This window comes from Brienomyrus brachyistius, chromosome 14 (genome assembly GCF_023856365.1).
Source record: "Brienomyrus brachyistius isolate T26 chromosome 14, BBRACH_0.4, whole genome shotgun sequence".
Taxonomy (NCBI): domain Eukaryota; kingdom Metazoa; phylum Chordata; class Actinopteri; order Osteoglossiformes; family Mormyridae; genus Brienomyrus; species Brienomyrus brachyistius.
Window position 1 is genome coordinate 25,293,538 of NC_064546.1, and position 21,581 is coordinate 25,315,118.

General features: G+C 40.8%; 1 protein-coding gene across 3 annotated transcripts in view; it reads left to right on the forward strand.

Moving 5' to 3' along the window:
• Positions 1 to 767: 767 nt before the first annotated feature.
• The window catches only part of kiz (kizuna centrosomal protein), a 31,217-nt gene continuing 10,403 nt past the window's right edge, over positions 768 to 21,581 (forward strand). For all 3 annotated transcript variants that reach the window (XM_048975298.1, XM_048975299.1, XM_048975300.1), the window contains exons 1-12: positions 768 to 905; positions 1,381 to 1,437; positions 2,211 to 2,373; positions 6,707 to 7,127; positions 7,365 to 7,665; positions 12,923 to 13,042; positions 13,636 to 13,800; positions 15,460 to 15,610; positions 16,970 to 17,126; positions 17,797 to 17,859; positions 19,924 to 20,019; positions 20,258 to 20,342. In XM_048975298.1, the coding sequence (XP_048831255.1) occupies positions 841 to 905; positions 1,381 to 1,437; positions 2,211 to 2,373; positions 6,707 to 7,127; positions 7,365 to 7,665; positions 12,923 to 13,042; positions 13,636 to 13,800; positions 15,460 to 15,610; positions 16,970 to 17,126; positions 17,797 to 17,859; positions 19,924 to 20,019; positions 20,258 to 20,342 (1,844 nt within the window). In that variant the 5' untranslated portion in view covers positions 768 to 840. The remainder of the gene's footprint in view (positions 906 to 1,380; positions 1,438 to 2,210; positions 2,374 to 6,706; positions 7,128 to 7,364; positions 7,666 to 12,922; positions 13,043 to 13,635; positions 13,801 to 15,459; positions 15,611 to 16,969; positions 17,127 to 17,796; positions 17,860 to 19,923; positions 20,020 to 20,257; positions 20,343 to 21,581) is intronic.

Below are 21,581 nucleotides of genomic sequence, written 5' to 3' on the forward strand. Positions count from 1 at the left end.
TTCATTATCCGTGTTCTCTCACTAACTAGGCCTATATTATTCAGTAATCCAGTTACGCGTGTGTTTTAATACATCCATTTGTCTTGCACCCAATTTCCCCAGAGCAAATGTGATTTAGATACATTTCATTTACAAATATATGATTAGCTGAGAAGGCGTACCTGGATAAAACTCCTAAGTCAGGTATTAAGAACCTTACACTTACAGGTAAAAATCGATATAATAATATTTAAGATGTAAACGAATGTTTTATATTGATATTTTAGATCCATTTAATGGATTTTGATATACTACATTTAATAATAAACACTGTAAAAAAAATAAAATAGGCTAATTACAATTTCATACAAGTATGTGATAATAAAACAAACGTGTCGACATTAGAAGGCCCTATAATAGATCAGGTAATTTAATTATACTATACTACATAATTTTCTCTAAGCATGGATCTGTTCAAGTCTGTTCAGCAGTACATTTTCTGAAACGATACAGAAAAAGAAATCCGATTAATTGTGTCACATGTTTGACTACATAATAAATAATCACTGGCAATTTTAAACAGCAATTCCTAAGAAGCTGCAATATCCGTATAAAATAAACTTTGAACAGTACTGTTAAACATGTAAAAGCCCTGCATCCATAAGGATCTGATAGGGTGCCGTGGATTGATGGATGGATGGATGGACGGATGGACGGATGTGTGGAGGGGGCGCGCGTGTTCCCCTCCCGCGTGCTGCTGTTGTTTACAAGCGGTGCTTTCTGGGAAACGGTCCTCATGACAACCGATGTAGCGTTCGCGGAGTCGGGCGCCGCCGGTCAGAGCTGCACACAGTCCATGCCATGGCCTTCTGCGACAGCCATTACTTCGAGAAGACCGGTGTCCTCTTGGAGAATCTTCGCCAGAAGTACGCGTTAATTGCCTGTTTTGTTCTGATGTCAATGTATTGTAATTTATTCCTAAATTGAGCTGAGTAGGCCCATAGTGAATCCCCGGGCTCGAATTTGAGAAATGCGCGGCTCACGACTCGTTTCGCCCAGATGGTCCTTAAAAGAAATTGCGATCGCATGTACTGCAGTGTAAAAACGGGCAGGCAAAGTTCACCGCATTTGCAGTCTTTACTTATCCAGTTAGGGCGTTTCGTGGGGTGTGCTAGCTGGCTAACCGAGTTAGCCGGCTTGAGCCAGTCCGTCCAGCTCGCTGGCGTGTCGGGTTGCTACGTAGCTAAGAAGAGCAATTGCAGGCGCCGGTCTGAAGATAACACACATGCTGCGGTCCGTCCAGCACGTATACATACATGTTCCTTCATATCCTCGGAGGAAACGTTTTACCAAGGATGCGTGGGGAAGGTGACTGACAAGCTCATGCGTTTTCGTTAACAGTGAGAAGAGGAGACTGGAACTCGAGCGGGACCTCTGTGCCTACTACCGTAACCGAAAGTGAGTCTAAAGTCTTGTTAATAAGCGATATCCTGCTAATGTTTAATCATGCCAGATGTTTATTATAACAGGCACACTGAATAGCACTGGACTCTTTTGGGTTTGCTGATGTGTGACTTAATATTTGGCATTTATTTATGGGATATTTCGGTGCAGTAGCTTCTCCAGACTGCAAACATTAGTGTACCGCTGACAGAGGTGGGGAGAAAAGGGTAATTGAAACAGTATTACAGCTTTCAGTTCCACTTTCCCTGCAGCAAAGTGTCCATACGTTGTTTGGATGACACTTGACCGCCAGGAACTTTTGTTTTCGAAACAATTAGTGAAGTAACTTTTAGAAATGATGTTTGCATGTCATTAAATGTTGATACGATGGCACTTGGTACAAGTACTCTGAAACCTTGTTTTTTTGTGTGTGTGTTTTAATATTATGCATGTGGGTTTCCATTAGTTTGTTTCTGTCAGTTCCCAATACCAGGTGTAAATAAACATTTCACAGAAGTGTTGTTGGCCAAAGGATTGTGATTTTTTCCCCAGTAGTTTTTGTAGGTCAATATGAATGAACTTGTACTTCATAGATACAAAGGAAACGCAGGACTACTATCAAAATATTTGGAAAACTATTATTTTTTTTTCTGGTCTGTGCCGTGTACTTTAAAACTCGCTGCAGCTGTTTACCATTGAAACAAAATAGCAGAACGTGATCTTACTTATTTTAGAAAATACTAATGTATAATTGTGTGTTGATTCCTCCCGCCCTCACCCACTTTTAGTTGTCAGATGAGCATTTCCAAGTTGCAGCATTATCTGAAGAATGTGTGTGAACGAGAGAAGCACGCCAAGAGAAGGAACCTTGATCTCATGAAAGATGTGGAGTACATGTGTCCGCGTGGAGGGGCGTTGTCTCCGGGGCGTAGCGATCTCCACCGAGAAAAGGTACCACCCCTGTCATGGATTTCCCATCCATTGTCAAGAGCGTGCAGCCTGCTTGATAGAGTCTCCATAATGTGTCACTGTACTGCTCTCAGTAACTGGTTTTGACCCTTCAGTTTTTTTTCAGACATCTGTAGAAGAGAAGCACCATTTCACATAAGTTTTTCTTTCTTTGGCTTGCTTATGTACCTTTATTAAGTCAGTGCCACAACTCCCTTTAATTGTTGCATTATGGGTACGATGAATGAATAAAAAGACAGCTACGTATCCTTCATTTAGTCCTTGATTTACGGATCTCAATCAACAGTAAAATTATCTATTCAGCTTAATTTAGCAGAAATCAATCATTACTTAATTATTCAAGGGCACTGAACTACCAGGTCATTTACTTTATAAAATAATGAACCATCACGATTTGCACTGTAAAATTATACAAAGGGCCAAAAAAAGACATATTTAAAGCTGTCTGACCAGTACAAATTAATCTTCAAAAATCAGTGTCAGATTTGAATCAGGACCAATTAAGTCAATTAATTAAAGAGTTTGGATAGAACAGAAATCAGCATAAGCTATGGCTCCCTATGCACTTGAGAACTGTTAGTCTTGTGCATAGATTAACACTGAATGCTTAAATTGTATTCTCAATTGGGGTAGTGCAGTGCGTCAAACTTGGAATTGTAATCTGAGGCATTTTCAGCTTCAGATTGTAGATCTGCTTCTTTGCATTAATGGTCATTGTTTCTTAGCGGTCCTCTGAAAGCTCCGAATGTTTTCTAATTTTTCATCCAATTACAGTGTTTAATCGTCTAAGCATAATTGGGCTTTTATCCGAATGTCGTTATACAGTATATTTTCTTTGCAGAAGATACATAGTTGAACTTGTTATTTTGAATGCAATTAGACTAAAATGACTCGTGCATCTTCCTTGCAAACACTGGAGGAATTTCCAGTAATTTGCCTCGCAAAGCAATGGTAAACAGTGAGCTTTATTGCCACAAGCAAACTGGTAGAACAAACAGAGCAAAGCAATTGTCATGCTGATCATACTTTTCGACTGACTTAGATCACTCCTTTAAAGCTGAAGCACAGTGCTCGAAAGCACAACATCAAATTAACAAAACTGCCTGATTATTCCTTGCTGCAGTAATTGTCCAATATTGAGACACTGAAGTGCTTTAGAGATGAAGTTCATTTTCTCTACCCTAAGAAGTTGCTTTGTTTTTCTTAGTTAATCTGTTGGATGTGCTTTTCGTCCACCTGCTTCTTTGTTACTGCATCCACTCTTTAATTTCTTTTAGCTGCATATATTATAGCAGAAAATTAGTAATAATTCTAGCATATGCAAGGTCCTTGTTTTTTTGTGCACAAGCACAGAACACATCTGTGCTTGAGGGTAATATAAGGTAAATAATTATAATAATTTAATAATGACATTTCTCTTTTTTAGATGTACTGTCAGAAATTTCCCATAGAACAGGTAAAATTACATGTCAATAAATGTATGCATTAGTTTATGGTTGAGAAAACCAGGTATTATCTCTTCGGAATGGCTGCGTGTTTGGGGAGTTAATCCTACTGTCCTTAACAGCGTCATTAGACTGTTTAATTGGTATTCGGATTAAGACAATCAGTCTGGCAACTCAGATAATTGATTAAAACCATCAGTAACCAAAGCGGAGTGCCCTCATTGGGGAATTACGATGCTGTGCCCCATGTTTGAACACATTGAAGATTTTATTTTATCAGTGTGTTTGCTGAATGGTAAATGCTTCTAATACTTTTGTTTAGTGATTCTAATATGGTATTGGCATTTGTGTCGAATGATAGAATAATGATTGTATTATATTGTAATGTCTGTCCAGATTCCCACCAGTTATCTCGGTCCGGCTTGTGGGGATATAATCATGTCTTTTAAATGTGTTATTTATTTATTTACGAATATTGTAATATTAGTAAATTATAATATAAAAATCTCTATTCATCTGTTTAATTTCTAAGTCACTTGTACAGGAGTTTTATAAAATATTTTAAATTAGTTACTCTCAATGTGTAACTGTTCTGCTTGTAATATTTGGGCCTATATATAGCAATTTGGATGATTTTTGAAAATTTCTATGTGTGCAGACAGGGTAAATGGCCAAAATGGATACTTAAAGATGTTAGCGTTTGTAAGTGGAATATTTTGTGCGGCATGCAGATGTCGTATGTAAGTAATTTACGTTTATATGCAGGATGATGTCGGAATCGCAAAGAGTAGCTGATGGGAAAGAGCAGAAATGGAAAAGGGGACAGAGCTGAAATTTGTAAGGTGAAGTCAAGTGAGGGTGGGAAGCTTAAATGCTGTAGGATGAAATAATTAGACTCAGTTATCTGTGATGATACTAATAATTCTGAATTCGTTGCATCATTTAAGGTGGTTCAAAACAGATATGCTGTCTTTTTTAGGGTATATACCACATGTAAGGGACCATGGAACCACCAGGAATTAGAAAAACACTGACAATGCATGACCTCCGTGTAGAAGGTTCATGATGTGAGCTCTAGATTTCTGTTTTTAATTAAGTCTTTAATCAAACAAACCTTACAGTTGCAAAAATAATACACTAACAACATTCTATGAACCGTGCAAGATTCAATGCCAAGCACTGAATAATTTATTAAGTTTAAGGAAAAAACATGACTGAAAATATATATATTTTAAGCCCTTGCAAGAGATTTGGCAAATAAGGTGTTTTACATTACGGTAACATCAGTTTTATAATTGGCATTTCCTATGAGATCATTGCTCATTATCAGTATTGTGACAGTAAACAAAAGTATACTTCACACAGAGAGGTGGGAAAGAGAGAACGCATTTAGTTGCATATCAGTAATAATGCAGGTGTGTAATCCAGACTGGTGCATCTGTGTAAACGATGTAGTTCAAGTCCGGGGAGGCTTATTCCTTCACTTAAAGCAGTTAAAGCTCTTTTAGATGAAATGTCTAAGACATCTCATAATAACTTGGAGCATTCCGTGTAGAGCAGTCACTTGTGACTGTGTGCACCCCCCCCCCCCCCCCAGCCTGCAGATATTGTAATGAGCAAAATGGTACCATCACTCTATTATGCATAGCAGTCGTCCCTGGCAGTGTGCGTGTCCCCTAGGCTGCAGCATTCATTAAGGGAAGCTTACCAGGCTGAAAGCTGGAAACAGATGATAACGGGATATGATTTTCATATTTAATACATTCCTTGGAAGAGCAGGCGCGTGCCGCAGATTGATAGAAGAATCAATTGCTACTTTAGTGAAACACTTTCTCCTGTGCCCCGCAGCTACCGATGGGATCACTCAGCCAAGAAATTAACTTTTCCTCCCTTTACCTACTTTGTGGATCTGCTGGGCAGGCTGCATGCTTTACAGTGAATGTTATTAAGCAGCTAACTGTTTGGTATTTAAGACCCTTATCAGAAAAGAAACAGAAGTTATGCTTTTTTCTTTTTTTTTTTTCCCCGCTATTACGTCGGGTGGAAGGTTTTCAGTTTTCCGCCCTTCGGTGCCACAGCAGACATGAATCAGGAGTTGCGCAAACGACTGCTAATAAGATTAAAAGTTAAAGCATTGATCTTATAACATTCTTTTGGATGGAGGTTTAGAATGAAATCCACCACTGACCTTGGTTAAAAAAAATAAAATAAAAATAAATAAATAAATATATATATATATATATATATATATATATATATATATATATATATATATATATATATAGTCTTTTAATGGACAAAGTGATGCTTTCGCAGCACAAAGCTGGACTCTGAAAGGGAGCACTGTAACCTGGAGTACGGGTGTTGAGTTTAAGTAGATATTCATTACAGAAATGCAATAAGAGTATGTAACATAATACTTGTATAGAAATGTGAAAGAATGAGATACAGGGATTAGATGAAATCTTTATGATATGTGTTGTTGCATAGTATTGAGAGGTGTCCTTGACCATTTGGCACATTTTGATAGTTTTGTAATTGTTATTTCTATTTTATTTTTCAAATGTACATAAAGGAGTATATTTGACTGAACATACCCTTGTTTAACACGATATTGCCTTTGTGCTTTGTGTATGATGACACGTGTCATGGTACAGACCGTTCAGGATAATGTATTATACTAGAAAAGACCATTCACTACAAACATTTCAAAGAAATCTGTGCACTGCTCTGTGTCACATTATTGACACCTCTAGGTCAGCGCTTTTTCTATGTCTCCTCCGAAGGAGGTTCATTATCAGGCTCTTTGCCGAAATAAAATCTCCCACACATTTTTTCAGGCGACTAAACTATTCTCTCAACATCCGCAGGTCTGCACAGTTTACTCCAAGGAGCCCATTGTTTCAAAGTCCCAGAAATTGCAGCCATCGGACGTCTTGCCCGGACGGCTTCAGGGAAGCGGTGCTTTAAGCACGCCGGGATTTCCGTGGGAAGTTGCCGAGTCGTGGGATGCGAGTGAGAAGAACGGAGCCTTGCCGTTTCTTTCGGAAGCCGGCGGGCTGCACAAGAGCGACGGCTCCTCCACGTCACGTTTGATCTCTCGCTCGCTTCAGGGAACGGCGGCGGCTGATGCTAGTGGGCCCAGCCTAGTAGCAAGCGGCTCACCCGCGGAAGACCGACATCATCCGAAAGTCTCTTCAAATGCCAGAGCCACCAAAGAAAATATCACAAGGCCTCCTCAAAGACCGTCACCTCAGAACGAATCCGAAAATGACGCCAGCTGCACCGGAGGTTTGCCTTTCGCTCCTGTGAAATCATTTGTCTGCTTCACACACAATAAACGAATTAACGCCTCTTACTATGGGCTCGTTTTTACTCCCCTGATGGTTTCCCAGAACTGGCAAGAGAGATAACGCTCCACCTCATGAAAGCTGGTTTATTGTGTCGAACACATGTTGGCTGTCATGAATGTTTACGTTTTGTTTTTGTACGGTTTTTATTAACAAGAAAATAAAACTTCTATTTCAGATGATGAAAACAGTAAGAGCGGCAGTGTTTCTAATCGGACTCCCAAAAAGCCCAGTAACACCAGCAGCGAGCATTCTCTGTCCTTGAACGAGGTTAAAGATCTCGAGATGTTGCCTGGAGGAAGTGACATCGCAGACACTCACTTTAGTGAGACGGGGCCACATAGGACACCAGCCGAGGAAGGCCACACGACCACAGACGTCAGAGGTTTCAGCGGTGATGTTCGGTGGGCTGTGTCAGTGGAGTCAGAGGTCAAAGAACATGGATGGAGCTCGGTGGTATCAGAGGTGACCTCCATGGGGTAGGTGTTGGCTTTCTTTCAAAACTCTCTAACCATTTAAAGTTATTGCTAACATATTTAAGGTCATTTTGAGATATTGTTCAGTAAGGACTTCGTTCCATTGTAAATAATTAATTACAAATAAATTCAGATGACAATCTGCTGAAGTTTCTCCAGTTGTAAACCCTATTATGTCTAACTCTCGAACTAGTAATGCATTGATATATTACATTAATTATCCCTGCGACTGATTGGCATCCTGTTCGGGGTGTTCCCCTGCCTCGTGCCCCACGCAGCCTTTGGATAGTGATATTATGCATTATCCTATGTGTTTGGGCAGTGTTGTCAGTTTTAAGGCGCAGTGTTATTGCCATCCCACCTTACTGCCTTTGATTTGTTTTTGCTTGTCATAACTGATGGTTTTTAGCACATGTGAAGTGACTGTTTCTAGTCCATTCTATCGGTTGGCTTTTTCCCCCTTCTGTCTTCAGAGCTCCTTATCCTTCGCTTGAATAGGCCGCAGGTCATGAGTGGTTTAACACAGACCATCCCCACATGGATTAAATGGGTCCGCAGGCACTGAATTTAGATTTTTGCTCATGCTTGCCGCACAGGAAATGGATAATAATGCATACAGATGATCTCAAGACATCCGTATGGCAGTGTTTGCGTCTTAGTGCCTGAATATATTTGTACAGCCTGACACGCCCTGCTTTCCATTTTGGTGACATTAAAAAAGCAGTTAAATCTAGCTGTTTCCACGCTTTGCTATGTGTGTCTGAAACTTGCGTGATTCTCCTTATAAACCTTTTTGGTTCTTTACAAATACTGTTCAGAGCATCTTCGCTATTGCACAGAAAGTTAAGACTTTACAATTCAAAAAATCCTATTTTATTCAGTCGCTTTTGTCTAAGGCCACAACAAGTTGTAGTGAGAGATTATGGCATCTAACACTAAATTGTGCTCAAATACTTAGACCTACTTTTAACTGACAAAGCACGCTGGAAGTAGTGCTTGATGGTCATTTTCATGGTCATTTTACCACTGCGCACTCATCGCCAGGGCTGTTTTCTCCAGGGCAGACATTCTCTACAGCTTCTCCAGGGGCTTATGTATGAAATCATATTCATCCCGCTTTCCAGATCAGTAGTAATTCAAGCTGAACCCTATTTAATATTGTGGAGGATTTTTTAAAATAGAAAATTAACAATTGAGCCAGACACATTTATTTTAAGATAAAGCATTTTTATTTTTGACAAACAGCCTTGTCTACCTAAATGTGAAAATGTGACCTTTAAGAGATTTCTCCGGGAGAAAAGTGAGCCCGTCATTGTTAGCTGGGAGCAGAGTGTAAGGGGGTGCGAGCCTTTGATGTAAAGCTCCGAGGCTTCGCCGCCCGTGTTCTGTTGCGCAAGGTCAAGGTTAGTGTTTATATCGCTCTTCCTATTCAACTCACAGGAATCAAAACAAGGCCATGCGATTCATTAAATTATTCCATTATATTTCTGCACAGTGTGACCTGGGTGAGGACGCGCCGAGACACCCTGGCTATTCTTTAGCCCCGCTCAATAATGGCCAGAGTCCCCGCTTTCAAACGGGTTGGAATGCGCGCCTGTGTGCAATTCAGCTTCTGTCAAGTTTCACTTCTTTATCGGAGATGCAGAGTTTTGACAAGTAACATTATGGGCCCGTTTAATGGAGTTGTAATATAGAAGTGCCTCCCTACTTTATATTTTAAAATAATTTGCTGAAGTGACTGGAATTCTCAAAATAATAATGTGCTTTAAATTAATGCATTTCATTGCACCTGGCTTACAAGCAATAGCTGATTATTACTGCCCTATTTTTTATACGTTGCAGTACATTATGCAGATGCGTGTGTTGCTGAGTCCACAAAGCACAAAGGAAGTTTACACCATTTATACAGATACCCCATTTTATGTGTGACAGGTAGACACCTGAAATAAATTCTTGTTTTAAGAAATAAATTCAATGTGAAGAGAGATATAGTGAATATTACAGCTGGAGTATTATGTAGGGGAATGAAAAAATCAAACATGCCATTGAGTGGATGATAGTTTCATTTTATTACCACTGCCTGAAATGTCTTTAAGGGTTATCCCCCGGTATTTTCCCAATAATATTCAGATATCTGTTTATTGAATTACAGTATATGTAAATTTATGAAGTTACAGTAAAACCTCGGATTGCGAACATAATTTGTTCCGTAACCGTGCTCGTAATCCAAAGCACTTGTATATCAAAACGAATTTTCCCATTAGAAATAATGGAAACTCAGATGATTCATTCCAAAGCCCAAAAATATTCATATAAAATGATTAATACAAAATATAAAGTAAAAATACATTAATTTGTTTTATCTGCACTTTACCTTTGAAAAGAATCATGGATGGTGTGAGGGAGACGAGAGAGAGGAAAAGAGGAGGCTTATTTTGTAGGACGACTTTCACTATAACTAACGGAATCACTGCTAACTATTGGCTCAATGGAATCTTTTTCTTTTTGTACTACTTAAACAAGGAACCTATCCAATGACAGCCGCTTTGGCCTCCTTGTCGATTTCGTGGAAATGTGGACATTACATTGTCGTTAAACAGATTCATCGCTAAGCACTGCTACGCCCTTATTTGGGTGGTGCTTTTCTACTAAATTTTGACTATACGAGTGAGGCACGCCAACTGAGACCGAGCGTGGGAGACAATTACCCACAATCCCATAGTGAGAGAGAGAGAAAAGAACCATCGGCTCAGTTGTGATCACGTGACGCTTGACAGTCAAAGCGTATACGTAATACTCGTATTGCAAGACCTTGCTCGTTTATCAAGTTCAAATTTATAAACAAATGTTGCTCGTCTTGTAAAACACTCGCAAACCAAGTTACTCGGAATCCGAGGTTTGACTGTATAATGTTTGGAAAATGTTTGTGAACATCAGGGACATAGGAACCGGGGAGGATGTGTCCTCCACAATATTTAATTGGGCTTCATTTGTTCCCCCAATAAACTGACCATTGTATTTAAATTTTTACGTCTGTCCCCCCCAACATCAAATTCTCTCCTACATCTTTGGTGGATATTATTTATTTCTATATGAATAAGCAGTTAGAGGATGGATGGATGGATGGATGGATGGATGGATGGATGGATGGATGGATGGATGGGTGGATGGGTGGGTACATTCATTTCCTTATTTTATTGGGCCCCTCTGTGCCTTTCATAGAAGATCTGTTTTTGTTTAGTGTTTGTTTTTTGTTCAATTCAGTTTCTCTGTACTGGCAATGGACACTTTGGTTTTTTGGAATGTTTTTATGTTCATGCAGTAGCTTGACCTTTGGGGCTGTTATTAACGAACAGCTCTACCAAAGGCGCCGTGGTCATGTTCATCCTGCGACACGTGGTGCCCAGCCATGGTCTTCACCCACATTTCCCAATGCGGAAAGTAGTAAATGTGCAGAGTAAGCGTGAAATTGTGGTCGGAGACCCATCAGCAAAGGCTATGATACAGTGGGTCTGGTGCACACAACACATTCACTTTTTAAAGGTCCTTTTTGAAGAGCGCTGACAAATAAAGTGGAGAGAAAGATGATGACTATTTCAAGGTCCACAATGAAGGGAAAAAAGGCAGAGCTTGTGCCCATACTACTTCAGCTGCATTGAAGAGGACTTAGCACAGATGGATTGTGCACTACAGAATGTCATGGATATAATTCAGGCTGCCAGCTTAATCAGGATGTTACCAGGAAACAACCTGCAAAAGAGAAGGACCAATTGTTTGCTGACCTCTGACCCCCCAACCCATTATAGATTGTCATAAATTCTTTTTTCCCCCTTTTATGTTGCTGAGCTTGAGGTCTCCGCTGGGTTTTGTGGGAAATTCAATGAGGGCCACCCAGAGCTGAATACCCAGAAAGGCAGAGGATCACAATCACAACATCCACATGCAGGGGGCATATATTTCACATTTTACATCCATGGATGACTAGATTAAAAAGGCATAAATCTGTCTTGCAAAAATTCATATATATCTATATATCTATATATATATATTTTTTTGAGATGACCGTTTTTGCACAGACTTCTGATGGTGGTCAGGAATGTCTGCTGCATTGGCCTTTCTACTGTTTATATAGTTTTTACCAATTGAATCAATGTAATATTCATTTGAAATTCATTGTTTTAAAAAATTTGAATTAGCCCAGACCAATGCTGAATCCTTCTGTTTTACATAGACATTTTTACATTTTTTTAAAAGATTATTTTGGCAAATGTCATTTGACACCTTGGGCATTATTTCATTATTTTATAAAAATTTGATTATTTTGTTTTATAGTGTATCTTCAGGATTGCGTGTGCATTCGGTGCTGTGTGCATGCAAAATTAATCTTCAGTTTCTGCATTGTTGGTGATGTTGAAATTATTTAAAAATAATTATGTTTAGCATTTAATCTACTTTGATCTATTGTAATGCTAATTCTGAGAATTCCGTTTTGCTTATGAAGGGGTCTGAAATGATAGACTGCAATTACTTTTAACTGGAGGATGCTAGCCTCACTGCTCTGAAGATAATGCTTTTACAGATACCAGTGGACAAAATGGCATATTTGCGTTTGTCTTCCTGCCCTGTTTCTAGTGGTTTTCTTCATGGAGATAGCTGGTTTTAAGGGTTTCTCTGCTGTATCTACACTCCTGAGTAATATTTGTAACTTAAATTAACAGAAAATATTCTTGTATTACCTGTCTTTCAAATGCAGTATTGCTATCTGTGTGTCATCAAGTACTATTAGTAGTGCTAGAAACGTGTCATCGGATACTGTCTGTACTGCTGTATGTTCTTCCTCAGATCCTGTCTGTACTGTGTCTGTACTGCGACTGTCATCAGATACTCCCTGTAATGCGACGTGTCATCAGATATGGTCTACATTGCGGCATTTCTTCAGATACTGCCTTAATGCGACGTGTCGTCAGATGCTGTCTGTACTGTGACGCGTGTCATCAGATGCTGTCTGTACTGTGACGCGTGTCATCAGATGGTGTCTGTACTGTGATGCATGTCATCAGATGCTGTTTGTACTATGACGCGTGTCATCAGATGCTGTCTGTACTGCTACATATGCCACATCAGATACTGTCTGTACTGCATAAGATGATATGGCAGTTGGGCATTAAAAAAATGGCTATACTCCGTTTATCCTTGTAGCTCATACGCAGGGCGTCGAGTGAGGGGAAAATTAGCATACTCTCTTCTGATTTACTTTCAGGCTTTCATTGGAGGGCTTTTTTCATTTAATGAACAGCATTGAAGAAAGGCTTGATCAAAGAGAAAATGAGCTGTATAAGATTTCATCAATTAGTGAAGAAAAACTGAACAATTTAATAAGGTAAGTGTTTTTGTAAAGAGCCTTCTTTTGTACAGCTGTAGATATGGGGAAATTTGTTTTCACTACAGCATTATCAGCATTGTTAATTGTCATTTTATAGTTGACTGCATTATCATGCATTAAATACCTGTCCTTAAGTGACACCTACAGCACTTCATGGTCCCTGCTGCTTTGTTCACCTCAGCTGTTATGAAAAACTGTGCTGAGCATGAGCTGGCATATCAGTGAGGTGTATGAAAAATCATCCAAGCTCTTTTTATTGGAAAGTAATGCTAAGTCCTGAGAATCATTGAAAAAGATGATGATGTTGGTGTGATTAGGACAAGAGGGTGGGGGTGGACTGTGAGGGGGGGGGGGTCGCTCTGGGCCGCTGCCTAATGATGCCCTATTTTAAGGTAGACAATAGGGCACTGAGAGCACGCTCTCCCGTCTGGGAGCGATTCAGTGGTGGCCTTTGCCACGTGTTTCCTGCAGCTGATTTAGATCAACCGTAACGGACACGAAGCAGACGGCTGCCAGGATCGAAATCATGACCGGCTGGCAGATCCCCCGGCACCACGGAAATGGCTCACACGGCTCAATATTTTTCACAGCCTTTGTAACGGCAAGGCTGCCTTGAATGGAGTGGACCTTGAAGCATGTGGAGCGGTCGTCCTTCATCAGTTTCAGAGGTTGTCATGGAGCGTGTCAAAAGGATGCGTGTTACCCGAAGAGATTGTTAGCGCTAACTGGACGAGCGCGGATGAGAAAAAAATCAGGTAGGGCGTGCTCTTAATTTGGAGCCAGATTAAATTTCTCACAAGTAATTGTATACCAGAAAAATTACAGCAACTTTCTGACATCAGAAAGTCTTTATCAGCCTGTTGTGGGATCCATAGTGACACTATTATGAGAAATAAAATAAAAATAAAAGTACAAGTAATAAACAGCATGTGGTTTCTTTAACCATATTTGTTCTTTATTTTTATATTGTGTTTGATTTGAATATATTAGCTGTTCAGCTTTTTTTTTCCTCGCCTCCTTTCAATGGAATTCTTCTGAAGATGCTTTCAGTTATCTTAAGTGTAGTTTGTAAAATAATGTTTAAATCACAGAGTCCCTGGTTTTCTATCAGGAATAAAGTGTGTATTCAACTATTTACATTAAAGATGTATCACTTTTTTACTGGGATGAAAGATATTAATTCCTCTGTTTATTTTAATGTTCTCAGGATAAGCAAAAAAAAAAAGTGATATTCTTCTGAATGTACTTGAGTGGCACGTAAACGCAGCCTGCTGCCTCAGAGGTCACGTCGGCTATCACTGCACGGTAACAATGTGCTGTGTGTCACACATAAATGAGGTGCCCTTTCTCTCACTGTCTCTGCAATAATGCACAGCATGTCCTTGAAATGAAGGTATTGACTGCATTATTCTGTTTGGCATAACTTCTCCAGGCAGCCTCACTAAAGGTTTTGCCGATTTAAAAATAAAGCCCATGAACACAGCCCATTGTACTGTACAGTGAAATACACTGCACGGTCAGTCTAAGACTTATGTTAAACCATATCACTTCATCCTCTATTTACCCTGAAGTATTTCACCTTTCTTTTACCTGTATATGATATATGACATTTTAAGTAAATGTATTTCTAATCTTCTTAACAAACAGTTACAAGCATAACTTTATTTAAGCTGGCTTAAGTTGGCTTAAGCCAAACGTGATGCCTAGTGTTGGATAACTAGTGAAATCAGAATAATATGTCAAATTGAAATTCAGAATGCCTTTTTCTAAACACAGGAAATAAAGTCACAGAAATGCATACACTTGATCCTAATCTATTTCTCCCATAAATATCAATATTAAAAAGCAACTCAAAAACAAATAACACTGGCATGTTCGAATTAGATTTTAGCAAGGCGGTAAGGCGAAACTTTTGTAATATCACCCAAAGGCTCATGTGTTTGAATCCCCCCTACTTACTCTGTATTTAAAAATGGTAGAAGCCAAGCTAAACTTTATTACCTCATTAGCATAATTTGGAAGTTCACTGCCTCTCCTGGCTTACATCCATCCATCCATCCATTTTCCAAACCGCTTATCCTACTGGGTCGCGGGGGGTCCAGAGCCTATCCCGGAAGCAATGGGCACGCGGCAGGGAACAACCCACTGATGGGGGGCCAGCCCATTGCAGGGCACACTCACACACCATACACTCACACATGCACACCTACGGGCAATTTAGTAACTCCAATTAGCGTCAGCATGTTTTTGGACTGTGGAGGGAAACCGGAGTACCTGGAGGAAACCCCACGACGACATGAGGAGAACATGCAAACTCCGCACACATGTGACCCAGGCGGAGACTCGAACCTGGGGCCTGGCTTACAGCCTTTACCAAACTCATATCCCTGCATCGCACTGCTTTGTCCTTACAGGTCCTGTCTGCCCGCAGATGGGTCAGCTCTGTGGGAACGGTGGCTTCAGCATGCTCATGCGCTGGAGAACTCTGGCCTCTTCACCACCAATCAAATTGTGGAACTGTTTACACCATTACTGGTACAGAAGGATGCTTCCTATTTGAAAAAGGTAAACTGTTTCACTTCAAGATAAGTGTTTTGTTTTGTTAATGAAGAGGTTTCCACAAAGTTAATTTAATTGAAACCCACTGATAAGAGCACAGTACTGACCATTCTGTTGATCAACAGAAAATTTGCGAAACATTTTTAGGACAAAATGAATAAACGACCGACTTTTTTGGGCCAGACTACAAGGAGGCATTCTGGGTGTTGTTTTGCAGTATGTTTGGAAATGGCTGTCTTGCTTGCAGATTGTCTGTTAATATTTACTGTGTGTCTGTCTGGTGAAGCTTTTGGCACAGTGTCTGTGTGTCATGTTCCAAACCTGACATTATTAGCGCCAGGTACCATTTGCAACAAAGGAATCTTTGTCTTGAAGAGTTTCACATGTGAGTGAAAAAAACGCTTGGTGATTTTAGAGATGGGCGGAGAGCCGGTGACCAGTGGCAGCGGGATGATGGTGCCTGTCGGCCCTCCTAGTCTCCAGATTGAGCGTCTGAGCTCGTCAAGTAGAAACCGACTTCTCGATGTGTCACAGTTGTCCATCTTCATGTGCAAATACGCTGCCTTGCCGTGGAAACGGATTTTTCTCCCTTCACTGCATCTTATGCATGTCCATCAACTCTCAGCTTTTGGCAGGTCATCAGGTGTAGAAACATGCAGCTTTAAGGGAGAATCCAGTTCATCTCAGGCGATAAGTGCAAAATTGTGCCAGGAGAATCCAGTACTTATACTGCAAATCACTAAGCTTCAGACTTTGACCCCTGCAAATAGCTTTTATGATGAGGAGTTCAGCAAGAGAGGGGCAAAGTGGCCTTGGCTCATAGGATCATCCTGGACATCAGGGTTAATTTTTTTATTAGTCACAAATAAAAACTCAGAAATAGAAACTCAGAAAATAAAATGAATATGTATATGTGAAATGTGATTTTTAAGGTCCCCTTTTTTGTCTAGAGAAGCTAACTCAACAAGACAAGAGAAGCTCTGATCAAACCAGGCTTGTCTTCACAGATAGAGATTGTGATGATAATCTCGGCCTTGTCATTCATCTTCATTACACAGAGCATTTAAATGCATTTAACGCCATCTTTGAAAAGATGAATAAGTGTTCAGATATAAGTGACCATGATTCTTTCCCCTAATTAAGTAATCTTAACATATCAGTAGTTTTATTCTGGTTTCTCTTTAGTTTCAGTCTTTGAGAATGTGGTTCAGGGTGTCACAAACTAGGCTGTTATGATTGTTTTCGCTTCTGTAGTTTTTTAGTGTCAGACAGGTTGGGTGCCGCGTGTCAGACGTTGTGCTCAAGATGATGATCCAGATGTACTCAGTGGGCGATAAAAATTTCGTTTATTTTGTCGCGCTTCAGGCTAAAGTGCTGGTGAAGAAAATCTTGCCGCAAGCGTCTGACGGGAGTCCGTCTGAGAGCAATCGGTCATCCTGCGATCTTCCATCTCTCCTCGACGACAGCGAGGAAATAAAGACACCCAGACCTGACCACTGGCTCAAAGACAACAGGAAACAAGGTCATTAGCACGTTAGCCCTGGTTGCTAATGGCACATTCTCACTCCAGGGCATGAACATCCATCTACCTCTTAATGGCTTGAAGCAGAACAAACCATGATCCTTCACACACAGCAAATCTTCATTCTGTCTTCAGGCTGACCAACTTCACCGAAATCCCACGCTGTTTTGTTTTATTTAATATTATAAAATATACATTTTCCTCTGCTTTCAAATATATAAATATTGACCCGTTTGTAAAAAGATGTGACACAAGAGTTCTGTTAAGCTTTAGCTGCCCAATGTAATACATGCTGCTTCATCTGCTGACTTTCCTGCAATCGGTCCTGGGTGGATTGTGACTGATTTCTTGCGAATGAAGATCCCACCATGATGACATGTTTTCCCTCTGCTTTCTAGTCACTCAGGGGCCCTTGGAGTCTCCCCTCCCCCCACCCCCCTTTTACAGCGCCCTTTCGTGAGCTCTGGAATGATGGTGGTCCGGTTTAACCTCAGAAGAGCCTCCGCCATCTTCCAGCCAAATAACTTTCCTCAGCGCAACTGAAAAGTTGCTCTTTGCCATGAAAGCGTTTCCAACCCAGCCTCAGTCATCCGTACCGTTCGGACACGAACGGAAAAGAGGGGTCCCAGCTTCCCGATTCTGAGCTTCGTGTCGCTTTCCTTTCTTACAGGAGGACAAAGTGGTGAAGAGGACAGCAAGGAAGAAAGCTTTGTGGAAAGTATTCCTATTAGAGGTAAAAAGGCAGTAGACGGCCCAACATTCAGGGCGCCTGCGTGCCGTTTGTTTTCCTGCTACAGAACAGGATAATGGGGTCTTTTAAATGGATTGCTGTGGAAGGATGATCAAGGTGAATCTGGGGTCAAACTCCCACCTGAAGGGCCGTGCAGCTCCTCTAATTATCCTGGAGAAAGCGGCGTCCAGTGTTTCTGTTGGTTTCGGAGCGTACCAAAAGTGATCATTTGTCCACCATAACGGCGCGTTGTAATTGTCTGCCTCCCCGAGTGTAGTGCGAGATCCGTTGCTGGCTCTCATTATCTCCTAAACAATGTTGCGCTCAAGCAGACTTAAAAGGGCGGAGTGTGAAGACATCCTGAAAGAACCCAAGGTTACTACTGGCTACCAGAACCTCAGAAATGTAAAACAATCTATTATTACGCTTGCCAGTTGGGTTCCATGCACAGCTTTCTTATGTATAGACATCCCAGCACGCTGGACAATAGCAAGTAGTGTGGCTGCAAATTGCAACTAATGAAAAGCAATAAAAAAAATAATAAGCTGACTGGTCTCTGTCGACGTTTATGAGACGTACAACATGCTTGGTTTTGTCTTGTAAATGAAGTGAAATAAATTACTTTCTGTACATAGTGGAGAGCTGATTCATGTATGGACTGGGCTATCTGTGCATGCATTTTTATTTCTGTTAGCCAGTTACTGGAGACTATACAGTGACGCCAGGACAGAGACCATCAAATCCCAGTATGTATGATAAGCCAGCTGTGTTTGATGCAACTGTAGAGCTACAAGTCCTGCAAATTAAACAAACATGTTTGGCATTAGAAACATGGCAATTGTAAAATACGGCGATCTGTTTTGAGCATCTTATGTATTAATAATCAGGCCTTGGCTTGATTTGGACAATGAAAAACAGCAGGACCGGAAGGCAGTTTCAGAGCTTATGAATGGCCAGTGGATTAAATTTGTGCTCGGCAGTAGAACGGGGCCATGGTCACTTTGATCTGGATCTATACTCAAGCAGGTCCGGTTAAGTACCCTGGCCAGCAGTAGGTCATCATGACTCTTAAGCCTCATAGCCACTGGTCCATAGCAGAGTTGTTTTACCTGCTGTCGTATCTACCTACTGTCCCTTTGCGAATTCGTGCCAGGACCGGTGTCAAAGAAGACATGGGTTGGAGAGAAAGGGGGAGGCTGTACCGAGCCGGCTACGTACTTTGAATCACAATCAGCTTTATTGACCAAGTATGTTTATACATAAATGGAATTTGTCTCCAGTTTTTCCATCGCTCTCAGTGTACTTACACAGGACAGACATACAGCAAAAAACAGACTACAAAAGAGAAACGATTAAGCCAGAAGCCTGTAGTGCAAAGATGCCGGTTACAATATATATGGGAAGGACAATGGATGCTGATGGAAGGCTGGGATGGTGTGGCGCAGTACGCATTCACTAGCAGACCGAAACATCTCTGCTTGCTAGCTGCAGGACAGGGCTGCCCCCGTTTGCCCTTTGCCCATGGATGGTTTGAGAATCCTGTAGAAAATGTTGCCTGTCAGTCTTTGGCACCTTAGGAAGTTGAATTGAGTCCCACTGGGACAGACTAAAGAGGCAATTCTGACAGCTGTGTCCACCCCTGTCAAACCGACATGGACTGCAGAGCAATTCCCGGTAGAGCAGCAGTGCCCTAATCCTGCACAGTTCCAGGCCCTTGCCGAATCTGCGCCATGTTGTATTTATGTGCTCCTGTCCGCACTTGGTGGGCCTTGAGTTTAGCGGCTGACATTTTCCTGATGTCCCCATTATTAAGTCCACTATCTGTATCCGGATGCTGCTCGTGGGATACAGGGAGCGATGATGGTTTTGTGGAAACTGTTGTACTGCTGGCTAATGTGTGCTCCCAGCCTAAACCAACAGCTTAGCATTTTATCCACTCTGCTCCCCCAAGGTCTCAAAGGCTCCGGCGTTGTGCTGTGTTGTCTCATCAAACAGAGGCGCTCCCAAAGTAGGAAGCCGAGGCCTTGAGTAAATATTTGACTCTGGCATTTTGTGTTTTTTGAACAGAGACGAAAGCGTATCAGCTGCTTAAACAGTCTGTCGCGCAGCAGAGACGGCTGAGCTCTGAAGAGGAGGGTGACGATTCGGACGTGGATCTGTCAGGTACCCGAAAGGCGGGCTCGCCACTTGCACGCTCCACAGCCTAATAATCATTCACCAGGGACATATGTCTCACTATATGCATATCAGATAAAGAGGAGCCCGTTAATAATAAATAAATCTTTGTTTGTGCAGAAGATTTAGCATTAGCTATCATTTCCTTAAAATATGCTTTGCGGTAAGTGTTCGTGTGCTGCTGCGTTTACCTAATTACTAATTTGTTTTTCGTAAACTTCTGAAGTGGACGGACAAATGAATACAACTCGGGGGCCCCCGATGCCCTCAAAATCAAGCCCATTGCGAAGTCAACAAGGCCATCGAGTTTGGTAAGGAATAGAAAACAGAGACACGTAATGAGTGTCCTGCGGCGCTACGTTTTTTACCGGAATGTTCCCAGTGAGGAGAATAGTGCTCTAGCTCTCACTCTCACCTTATACAGACCCAGAACTATGGGCCAATCTGAATGTTTCTGAAAGTAACATTTCCCTTATTAAGTACATCATTATAAAGGGATTGTCCCAGATCCTCCCAGTCCCATTCAATTCCAGCTTTGGAATTCCAGTGGCATGTGAAAGTCTTTTGTCCAGAATTGAAAGTTATAAATGAATTTTTTTTTACTCTGATATAAGCCAGTACACTTAATTGATGATACTGATTTAATATTATGTTTTATAAATGTGGACTTGGAATGTGCCTGTACAGAATTTAACGATTGACTTTAAGCACATTTATTTACAATATTGGATTAGTTTTTTATTTTTATATTCAGATTCAGGCTGAATGACTGCTCTATGTTTATCTAGGATTCAGTCAGTTGTTTTGTCAGTTTTAGGTTTTACGAAGAATATTAGCTCTTACTTTTCTGCTTTGAGGGTGGTTTGAGGTGTTTGGCCTGATGGTTTAGGTTTTTGCTACACGTGGTTCAATATTTGAGGGGGGGGGTCTTATGTGTCATAGGGGAATGTATACATCACCACACTGGTATTCCACAGCCATTTTTAGCAGTTTTGTAGAAAGAATATTTATGCGTGGAAGGTGTTTAGGTGTCATCTGCCTGTTAATAGAATGTGCTGAAAATCCCTTATGAGCAGTTCTGTCTAAAATGAGATCTTTGAACTGTTAAAAGACTCAGAGACATTTGACTTCTTTGACATTGCGGTGAACTTTGAAGTTAATAGACATTTATTAGTACATAATGTAATCTAGGACAACTTATCGACTTCACACGCACGTAAATACCTCACACGCGGACCTCGCCGACACTGATAAACCTTAAAAGCGGACCAGCATGCTTATTTAACAGATTAATTTTCAAAGCATCTCCATCCTATCTGCCAAAAGAAATGGTCAGTGAGACTCAGTAATCAGGGAATTAGCCTCCGTATGTTACGTGTTTGATGTTTATTTTGTGTGTATTTTCTATATGTGGTTTGTGTGTATTACATAACGCAGGGTATGTGAGTGATTATATAATTCAGCATCTGCTGGTATAGCAGCTGTTGCAGGTCTGTGTCTATTAGCATTGTAAATGTGACCCCTATGAAGAATTCTGCTCTTTGATTTCT